This window comes from Callionymus lyra, chromosome 5 (genome assembly GCF_982586985.1).
Source record: "Callionymus lyra chromosome 5, fCalLyr1.hap1.1, whole genome shotgun sequence".
NCBI classification, from domain to species: domain Eukaryota; kingdom Metazoa; phylum Chordata; class Actinopteri; order Syngnathiformes; family Callionymidae; genus Callionymus; species Callionymus lyra.
In genome coordinates this window covers 7,409,280-7,420,509 of record NC_141822.1, presented here as the reverse complement: position 1 = coordinate 7,420,509, position 11,230 = coordinate 7,409,280, and the positions used below count along the sequence as shown (strand labels likewise).

General features: G+C 37.7%; 1 protein-coding gene across 1 annotated transcript; it reads left to right on the top strand.

Annotated features, from left to right (window-relative positions):
- Nucleotides 1-1,701: 1,701 nt before the first annotated feature.
- LOC148079189 (O-acyltransferase like protein-like) lies at nt 1,702-10,912 on the top strand. Its single transcript, XM_087792272.1, has 15 exons — nt 1,702-1,828; nt 5,389-5,522; nt 5,679-5,757; nt 7,981-8,116; nt 8,194-8,378; nt 8,469-8,675; nt 8,747-8,843; nt 9,128-9,229; nt 9,290-9,452; nt 9,528-9,607; nt 9,692-9,802; nt 9,922-10,045; nt 10,143-10,329; nt 10,599-10,741; nt 10,805-10,912. The coding sequence occupies exons 1-15, from the start codon at nt 1,702-1,704 to the stop codon at nt 10,910-10,912; spliced, it is 1,983 nt and encodes a 660-aa protein (XP_087648398.1).
- The last annotated feature ends 318 nt before the right edge of the window (nt 10,913-11,230 follow it).

Genomic DNA, 11,230 nt, shown 5'->3' with positions numbered 1-11,230 from the left:
TCAGACAGTAACAGAGGAGCAAAAAATGGCAATAAATAGTTTGGACCTCCCTGTGCTAACCCAGTCCAATGGCACCTGGTTACTGCACAACCTCTTAAAACATGCTGTAAGTACAGGTCTTGTAGATCTCTTCAACTTTGAAGCCTCATTTTAAACATTGAGGTACACTGACATGAAAAATATTGTATTGTACTGAACTCAAGAGTTCTCTCCAGGGCCTCCATGGACTCTTCTATACTCTCCTCTTTTCTCTAACTGTATCCTCCCTCACTCTTCTCTCTCGTATATCTGTCTAAAACAAATGACATGATGATGAGATCACAAGTGTAAAATGATCTGGGTTCTTGGCCGGAACACTAGCCAGATTAAGCAAATAAGAAGAGGTTTGAGTGAGTCAATTGTTTTGAGTCTCGACTGGAGACAACAACATGGATCACACAAATCAGTTACAAAATGTAAACCAGAGGTAATGAAAAATCTATGTTCTTTTGTGTTTTCCAGCAGGACTTGGCACAAGCCACAATCATCAAAATGTCAAGAAATAAATGTTTGAAGTTTTTCAGTCTATGTGTAATGAATCTATATAAAAAAATCACACATTCTGAAATGAGAGACAAAAAATATGGAACTTTCTCATGAAATTCAAATTTTTGGAGATGTACCTGTAGATTAGGCAGACTCGTGCAAGTAAATAGAAAAAATAACAGTAACTAAATAAGCATTTGTTACTACAAAGGCAAATCTGAAAACCCAAATTTAAGCAAGGAAAAAAAATTAAAAATTATGTGTGATCTGATGGGTCTTGTTTATTGAGCCACTTCCATATAGTGTGGTCAGGATTTGGTGAAGATATGATACTGGGGTCCTATGTATCTTGAAACAAGGATTTAAATACGTATTTACCGGTAACAGCAAGTTATTTTGTGTTTCTTCGTTTAGTTACGACAGGAATGAATTTATATCTTTCATGCATTTGTCAGATATTTTCATTTTGGGATTTTCAGGTGCAGCACAGCTCACACTGTTAATCGCAGCAACATCCAACATCCCTCAGCCATTCTTGCTCATTTCACCAGAGGACCTTCTGTGCCCCCTTTCTTATCGTTCTAAACGAGAATGATTGGTTAATTTAAATAACTAATTGTGTTGGCTGGAGGCTTGTGGATTCAGTTAATGTTGTTTGACATATGTAACGTAAATATTTGACTAATCCATTTATAAAGATTTGTTTGTATTGGACTCATAATCCTGAATGACCAGGAACTTGTTATTAATGTTCAGTTTTGTCAGTTTATTTTGGCATGTATTTGCACTCCAGCATCCTCAGTGCATTTTTATACACTTGGAGGAAAATATATACTATACATTTACGTTTGTGTTAAGCCTCATTGCATGTAAAATCACAATCCAGCACATATTAAGTGACTGTATCCGCACAGTATCAATACAGTTTGATCATCACTGGATATACGTCTATATTTTCTTTAAAGGGCAGAATTTACTTTTTAAAAAACCATAGAAACATGTTTTTTAATTTGTCATTTAAATGGAATGAATAATTGGGAAAATTATTTTTGTACTGGATAATTAGGTTTTGAAGAGACAGCCTTCATGTAAACATTGACTTTATTTAAATTATTTTTGAGCTGAGCAGGTATTACTTGGAAATTCTCTGCATTGGTTCCACAGAGAGACATTAAAATGGTTTTGGGCTTTTTGTTCCTGCTGCTGATCGGGGGCTGCTCTGCACTCACCAAATGCAGGAATGACACTGATGTTTTCCTTCAGGAGCTCCACCAAGAAAATCCAAAAGAATTTGCAGTTACTAGTAAGTACTACATTCTTGAATATATTGGTGCCTCTAAACAATGCACAAACTTCTCCTTTTAATTATTTTAGCTGCTTATAAAATATTGCCGTGTCAGATACATACATCAGCTTTCAGTTAAAAAGTAGATTTACCTATCTTTACTTTTCTCCATTTTCTGAGTCCTGAACCAAGACATTGTCTTTCTGATGCATGCAGCGGATCTTCTCTTATTTCACATCATGTTGTCAAAGAAGCATATGTTTCTATCTTCTTATAAATCAACGATGCCATCCCAACCTACGCTTTAACACTCTTCTACACCTCATTCCTACGCACCCGGAAATACATTTGACCATCTTAACGAAGGCTAACAAACTTGAAAATAAAAATCACACTCGTATCTGTTGCTAACAATGTTTTCTTTAATGTGCGTCAAAGATTGCAGGAGTTTATAAATATTATGAAGGGATGTGATACAAGAGATCAGGTGTGGAGACACGTCTAAATGAATAAGTGTGATAGGTTTTTCTCTGATGAACATGAACTGATAATAATTGAAGTTACTTTTCAATCATTTGTTTAATGCAGTTATTGGTGTCTAAACACAGGCGTGTCATTCTATCCCAACCTTTTGGGATTATTTTCTTTTCAATTTAACTCAAATATTGATCACAATTTAAGACCCTTGATCAAATGTTTTTTTTAAATTAAGTAAGTAATTAAACTATATTTAAAATGATTTGTCCATTGAAGAGCAGTCAATCAAATCAAATCCACAATGTTTAGTCAGTTAGAAACTGTTCATGCTGTTGAAAATTGTGGAAAAGCAGAATTGAGTGTTGGCAAGATGTCAGTTTCTGAATTGAAGATTTAAAAAAAACTTCATAACTGTATGGCGTAAGGAACGATCAGATTGGTGAAAATAAGCAGCAGCAGATCTCTGGTGCAATCTTGCCGTCACTTCCAACATGACATATTTAAATTAACTAAAATGACCATAAACTCAACCGAAAAACAATTGTTGCACACTTAGAACCATAAACTAGATTCCAGGCATGCATTGGTTTCGATAATTTTATTTCTCTGTAGACAGAAACACAGAAACACTTGACTCGGCTGCTTCGCACATGATCGCTCTTCATCGAATGACTCGAATGAGCCGAACGGACCAATATTTAAATTGACACTTATTATCAAACCTTCCATTCTCAGCCTCACCATAACCATTCACAACTTTCTCACACATGCGCACATACAATACATAATTCTAATTTAAATACAATAACTTCTCACGGGTAATGCACAAACTCAGACGCCTCTTGTCAGTCTAACACACGAACAACTATCACACTTTCTGCATATCACTGACATATTATTACCATTCGCGTCACTCTTATTAACTTTCTCGTACATTCACCCACCTGTAGACAGAAACACAGAGACACTTGACTCGGCTGCTTCGCACATGATCGCTCTTCATCGAATGACTCGAATGAGCCGAACGGACCCACAAAGACCCTAAAGCTGCCCATAGTGCCTGCTAAAGTTTAACTCACTGTCCCTGTCAAAAAATAGAAATACAATTGTTCTGCACACATGAATGATACAAATTAACAAAACTCACAAAATAACACAAAATAATGAAAAATAAATAAACAAATAAGAAAGGGGTGCTCTTTCAATATGCTAAATATTACCATTGCTCCACACAATGCATTAGAGGGCAAAAGTGTCAAGTCAAGTCAAGTTATTTTATAGTCAAATATGCATGTATTAAGACATACAGCCTAAAACGGTCAAAATAGGGAGTCCGTTCCGGTCGCTCCAACACGACGTCACTTCCGGTTGTTGCTGTTATGTTGCTGTTGTCCTTTGGCTACCGTAATTCTACAACTATGAAGCGCACTTGAAATGTTTAATGTCAACAGTGCGATTCTAACCCCGATTGTGCTTAACGACCTCAAACCACTTTAAGGAGGTACAGAGTGAATATAAATCGGTAAAAATGCTTCATTTTAATTTTTTGAAGCTTTGATTGTTCACGCATCGCGGAAGTCAAGAGGCTCTCGCGGATTAATACATGCTTAAAAGGTCCTGTAAAAGTGACTATATTGTATATTTGTAGGTGTTTCAACTCCATAATGTTGACATTGTTTATGAATGAGTAAAATAAAGTCTGTGCTATTTTGCTAAATAAACTCTTACCTTGCTGTGACGCTGCCATTAGAGAAAACTCTTTCAGGGAATCACAACGACTTGACAGAGACCAGAGGTGGTTCATCTCCTTGTCAAGAATCTTTCACTTCCTGCCGTCTCCTTACTGCCATAACAACGTCGAATCCTCTTTGTCTGAAAGTCAACAGAACCTGGAAAATATTGTATTAATGAAGTCGTATGATTCCGATCATCTGAAGTGTAAAATCTATTGAAAAAGACTCTTCAGTTGGTACCTTCCACCTTGACAGGCACGACCAAGTGTTTCCTACAACAGAAGCCAGAAAACCTTGACCATAAGCGTCAGCATGTCAGTGCGTCCTGCCACAGAAATGTATTGATCATTATTACCAAACATGACTATTTTAATGACCAAAGAGTGTATGATGTAACCATCTCACCTGCTTTTGACATGTTGACCCCTTCCACCTCCGATGGTTAGTCCAGCACCTGATATGCATCACTCCATCTCACCTAGAAAATAACATAGAATTGCATTTTAGATTATTTCCATGATGGGATGTGCTGTAGGTTTATAAGTTTGTGTTCACTATGTTACAAATATTACTCACTTACTTCACATTTGAAATCATTTGTCAGGAACCACAGAGAGAAAGGTTTCATGTCAAGCAGGTCTGGAGTTCTGAGCAGTTATTGCAGGTCACTTCCATGCAAAAACAAAACAAAAACATAATAGTGGTCCCTTTTATCAAATATTCATCATCTTCCCAACAACATACCATCATAATTTACCTGCACACGCTATATGTATGACCGAAACTATAATAGTCTGCCTGCAATATGATTTTTTAATGTGTGACACAAGGTGTGGTGTGACCTTCATCTTTCTTTCACCATGTTCCTGAGTAGTTCAGTCCATCATCATCATCTTCAGTTGGTCTTACTGTTCTCCTTTGTCACCAGTCGGTCTGACTGTTCCTCCTCGTAGTCTAGCCGGTCCTCTTCATCCATGTCCCGATCCTAGCCATCCTACACATATACGTATATGATTTTGCTTCTATTGCAAGTGCTCTAAGTCCTCTGAGTGCCCTTGTCAGCCTTCCATCTAGAGCTGTGTTGTTGGGTATGAAAGTACAACACACGTCTCCAAACATAGAGCATAAATCACCTTTCTCCAGCATGAGTGCATCAAGGGCTTTTCTGTTTTGATATGCCATCAGGGATGTTGCAGAGAGTTGCTCTCTTTTTTTTATCAGCTTCTCCATGTTCCATGTTAATTTAACACCTTTCATAACCCCTTTCTGATACTGTAACAATTATAAGAAATGTCTGTTGCCCAACATGGACTGTTGAATGTTTTTTTTATTCTATTTTTATACAAAAGTGTTTCTCTTCTTAATTAGTGTATGATTCATACGGGAGGATCGGGAGCAACTTCTTAGGCGGCAATGAGGACCAAACTGGCATGATGCAGGAATGCCGCTCTGTCCAAACAACTTCTTTTTCAGGACAATTCTGCAAAGTGTTTTTGAACCAGGTAATTGTACAATTAACTTGATTCCTGTTGGGTTTTCCGTTGCTGTTTATCAGTTTGTTTCAGAATACAGTGACAACATTATTTCATATTTTAAAATACATTTATTTTGTATTGATACATACAAAAGACATTTTAATCAAAGTTGTTCTTTTGCAGGGAACTGTTTTCTATTTTGTGGGGATTTGTGTTCCAGACTCTTGCAAAGAGAAGGAGGTGCATCAAATGGTGCATGGGGGTAAGATCTTATTGAATTCAACTTTTCTGACATGATAACAACATACGCAGACATTGAACTCACATCAGATCGAAGCAGTCCATTAAAAAATGCCAAGTATGAAGTCCATCTGCACTTAAAGGACACAGGACATGCTTTTGATGACAGCAATATACAGCTGCTGGCCAGAGAGGAGTGAAAGAAGCCATCTATACTAGGCTAGAAAACCTTTCTCTCAATAGAGGTTGGGACTTAAGGCATAACCTTTCAGCTACTTACGATGCATTTCTTAGCTCTCTCCCTAGAAAAGTATCATGTGATGGTCACACTTTGCTGGACAGTGACGGTCAACAACCCTCTCACTTCATTAATGGGTTTCTACCCCGATGGGTTTCAGTCCATGCATTGTTCCAAACCCCTCCCGGTTGCTCTCTGCTCCTCTCTCTTGGCAGGATATATACTGGCTCCTAAACCCCAGGTTAGTTGAAATCGAAAAAGCATCTCGTGGTGAGAGGCAAAACGTCTTCCTAAAGAAATTCAGTCCAGTTGACTGGCTTTTGAACCTCTTGGATGAAGAAGGGTTGCAACCAAACATAAACAACAGCCAAGGGAGTGACTTTACCAGTAACTTTACCTCCCTTTGCTGACTGTCAATTGTGTCAACAAAAAAAAAATTCTTACATGTTTTCTCGGAAGTTACATTAGCGGGGCGACTTTACAGATCGATAGCCCCGGGCAGACTGGTCCCGAGGTGTAAAAAGTTTGCTATATTTAAGTGAAATTTCCCGTCCGGGAGGTCGTCTTTTTCGGTCCAAAATTTTCTTTCAAGTTCCCTGTGTCACCGATTCCCCGCTGAGAGACATCATAATTTGTTTTCCTGTAATCAAATTATTCAAATGTTTTCGGGCGGGGGTCACTTTCTCTTTCGTCTTTCACTCCCCCTTCCCCGGATGTGTCCTGCTTTGTTCTTTGATACACAATTTAAGGTGTGATTCGCAGATAAAAAGATCTTTGAAACTTTCGGTGTCGTAACTCTGATTCAAGCTTGTCTCGAAACAGTGTGAATCAGTCTGGAATAGAATGTTGATTGTGAATGTATAGTCAAACGTTCCCGCTGTTAGATCCAGCGAGTAATTTATACTTTATATTTTGATTATCTTTTAGCATTAATTGAAGTATGTTTATACGTATATAATAATTTAAATCTAACACAGTAAAGTCTACTCAAAAAATAACAATGAAAATCAGTGAAAATGAGTGTTACACTGTTGTGGAAGGAGGGGCCCAGAGAGACAGAACGACCACAGGATCGACAGTATTAGTTTGAAAGTCACAGGATAATTTGTTTTATTGACCAACGGCTTAGCATCATCAACAATATTTGAGACTCAGAACAATTTATTGATCGTTTACAATGGGCATTTCCTGGTAGGCGAAGTTATGGTTATGGTTCCCAAATTTACCTGATTTCTAGACAATCGAACATTAGCTCTATCTACGTCACCAGTACAGATATTTTCCACTCCCAATGTTCCGCATCTGGGAGAACTTCAACCATGTTCCAGTTATGGTGGGGGTCATTTTAACCGAAAGCACTATTTTCCCTACCTTGATTTGTCTGTTGGCCTCTCCGCACTTATTCGGATACTACACCGATCCATGGTGGTAAAGAAAGAGCTAAGCAAAAAGGCAAAGGTCTCTGTATACCGGTCAATCTACATCCCTACCCTCACTAATGGTCCTGGACCGTGAGTATTGAGCAAAAAACAAGATCACAGGGGCCTGCGTAGGGTGGCTGGGATCTCTTTTAGAGATAGGGTCAGAAGCAAGGTTATCCAGGAGAGATGCGGAGTAAAACCACTGCTTTTCCGCTTAGTGGGTAGTCACTTAAGGTGGCTTGATTATATGATTAGGATAACTCTAGGACATCTCCCTGGTGAGGTGTTCAGGAAATGTCCCAACGTTAGGAGACCAAGGTATACCCAGGAAATGCTGGAGAGATTATGTCTCTCAGCTGGTCTGGGAACACATTGGGGTGAGGAAAGTCTAGGCCTCCCTGCTGCTCCGAACATGAATAAGGGCATTAAAACATTAAAAGACATGAATGCAAGACCTTTGCTAAGATTGCTAACTCCTGCCTATATATGAGATGAAATGGGTGAAATGTTACGACATCACTACAAGTAGGTGCATGTAACACGAGCATTTTGCATCAAGGTGATCACACTATTTTTTCATTTGAAGGAGTGATGACGTTTGGAGAAGTCTCTCTTATTCCTACTTTACCATCAATTCTGGTCAATGATTCTACACAGAGTGTGTTGAGGACGCAATGTTTGTCCAAAGTAGTAAATCCAGGGACATCTGGAATCACATGTCTGTAAGTACAGACATTGTTGTCATATCAACAAAGAGTTCTTGTTTCAGTAGTGGACTTGTACTCATGTTCTCCCACAGGATCCTTTGCCTAATTATAGTAGTAATCCCTCTTGCTGCTACACTTACCACTGCAGTAAAAGACTTTCAAGAGAGCAGAAAGTATGCACCAACTGTAGAACCTACCTCACTGATCACAAGTTCAACCAATGGAGACAACAATTTGTCAAATTGTGAAAAAAATGCTGATAGTCTCCAAGATTGCGGTAAGTTGGAGAGAGCTAACGTTCACATTTATATGAAAGTGTAATTTGTGAGATGTATGTTTTAATTTAGTATGTTTGGCTTCTTTTCAGATCACATCAAGACAAAGCAAAGTTGTTTAAGACGTTGTTTGCAGCAGTTTCTTAAGGCCTTCTCTCTACAGACAACCACCAAGGGACTCTTCAGCAGGCCTCCCTCGGTGAAAGGGGTCTACAATTCATTGACAGGCATCAGAGCACTCAGCATGATAGGGATCATTTTTGCACATTCATTGAGTTATCCTTTGAACAATGTTCTTGGTATGAAAACATGATCAATACTTATTTCAAAGTTGTTCACTATTTTGAGAACAGTATCTCTTCCACCACAGACAACGAAAAGGTGTGGTTTATTGGCCTGAAAGAGAACCCACTGGTGTTTGTGACAGGGACTATTAATCTAAGTGTGGATACTTTCCTACTATTTGGGTGAGTCACCATTCAACTATATGCCTGTCCTTGACACGTTAAACACATAGCCTCCATGTGTATTGTCGTCTTTTGCTGGATAGATAACACACTAAAACGTTTTCTTTGTGACGAAAATACAATTTGGTAAATTGTTTGTATTAACATAAGATTGATTTTCGATTTTTTACACCAAATGTTAACTTATCTCTGATACAATCAGAGGTTTGGAGGAGAGAAATCAGAGAAGTTCAAAATATTTTGTTCGTTGATGTATCTCCTATGTTAAAATTATTGTGTTTCAGGGGTATGTTAAGTGCCAAAACTCTCCTGAGCTCAATCCAGAGGAACGATGACACCATGAGTGTAGGTCTTGTGGCAGATTACTATTTCAAGAGGATTATAAGGTTGAGTCAGAAAGTATTAACTTGCTTGGACACTTTAACCAATTTTAAAATGCTTTTCAGGATACAACCCCTCCACATGTTTGTGATTTTATTTGGTGTCAGTGTCACATCTGTGATCAACAAGGGGCCTTACTCGTGGCTAAATGAACATTTTATAAATTGTGAGAAATACTGGTGGACTAACCTGCTGCTGATTAATAATCTCTTCACAGTGCCTTTACCTGTAAGTGAACCCAGTCAAACCATTTAAAGATGCTATATTTGTCTACTTATCTAATCACTGATCTGCTCCACAAAGTGTCTTCCTTGGACGTGGTACCTCTCTCTTGACATGCAGTGCTTCGCCACAACCCCTCTTCTGATTCTTGCCTATAGAAAGTATGTTTACTTCTTTTATACATATATATATATATATATGTATATGTATAATGTATATATATGTTTTTAAAATGTATTTTACAGAAGCAAAGGTATTTTTGCGGCTTTAGTCGTAGCACTGCTGCTGATGTCCATTTTGACTAGTTCCATATTAACGGCACTTCTTCACCTACCTGTGTTTATGTCAGCAACTTGGTAAGAGGAGTTAACTTCTTTAGGCTATCTTTGAATGTACAGCTACTAATACTACAAATTAGACCAGTAGTACTTTAACACAGCATGTATGATTTGATCTGATGACTTCTCTAATTCAGGCTTTCACCAGACTACGCAAATCTATACTATACGAAACCTTACTCCAGATATGGAACATTTTTAATTGGTTTCCTATTTGGAATGTACCTGAAAGAGAGGAAGGAAGAACTTTTGAAGAAAAAGGTAGGGTTTCATTGAAAAACCTATTTTTCATTGTGAATACATTTGTTACATTGCACCCTTAAATCACACATTAATTATGTTCTTTGTCCTTGTAAAGTGGCAAGTGGCTCTTGGATGGACATGTTCCTTGCTGGCCATGGCTCTAGTGATTGGATTTTACTATGCTCTTGTAGATGCCCCAGACCATCCATCAGCACCCCATGCCATTTACCAGGGACTACACAGACTGGTCTGGGTGACTGCTGTAAGCTGGATCATATTAGCCTGTGAGGAAGGCTATGGAGGTGCTTCTTATTTATCTCAAACCTATTGAATAACAAATCACAAATATAACAAGTTTGAAGCTATGAATAGTTTGTATAGAACATGGTACTTTTGTCTCTCTCTCTCTCTCGCTGTATATATATATATATATATATATATATATATATATATATATATATATATATATACTGTGTATATATATATATACATGTATATGAAACAAATGACTTAAAAAAATTAAATGGCTATTAGATCTAGATGTAGCGTTGAAATGCTGTCTTTTTTCCAGGGTACATCATGGACTTCCTGTCACTGAACTTGTGGGTTCCTATTTCAAACCTAAGCTTTGCCAGTTACCTTGTACATCCCATTATTGTGGTCATATACCTAACCCTGCAGGAAACTCCAATCCACTTCTCAGGCATAAACTTTGTAAGGAATTAAATATTAATTTCTATATTTCAATTTTTTTTTACAATTTCTTCTCCTTTCCAGTTGTATCTTTTCATGGGGAACACACTGCTCAGCTTCATCGTGAGTTATTCTGCACATGTTCTAGTGGAGAAACCTTTCTCTCTTCTGGGGCAGAAAATAAGACTATAAGGATTCAACACTGCTTTTGTAAATGGACTAACCGTCATTCCAAGTCAGAGTTGAATATTTCGTATTTCATAGTACATGTACTTTTGCGATTTTTAAAGGTGAAATTCTGTCAGCAGAAGTGCAATCCTGAATGTAATGGTTGTCATCTCTATAAAACCTTTTTCTATTTGTGCTTAAAGATGTATGCTACTTTTTGTGATTATTTCCTTACCACATTGTTTTTTATATGAAATGAGAAAAATGGCTTTTAATTGCTTCAAAAAACTTCAATTTAACGAATAAAATTTCATCCGTGGCCAGAGGGGCTTAACAAAAAGT

Excerpts from the sequence above, each read along its gene's own strand:
- LOC148079189 (XM_087792272.1), top strand. The coding sequence starts at position 1,702 with ATGGTTTTGGGCTTTTTGTTCCTGCTGCTGATCGGGGGCTGCTCTGCA. Across the intron at positions 8,676-8,746 it reads TCCTTTGAACAATGTTCTTG|ACAACGAAAAGGTGTGGTTT; the intron begins GTATGAAAACAT and ends CTTCCACCACAG. Across the intron at positions 10,742-10,804 it reads ACTTCTCAGGCATAAACTTT|TTGTATCTTTTCATGGGGAA; the intron begins GTAAGGAATTAA and ends TCTCCTTTCCAG.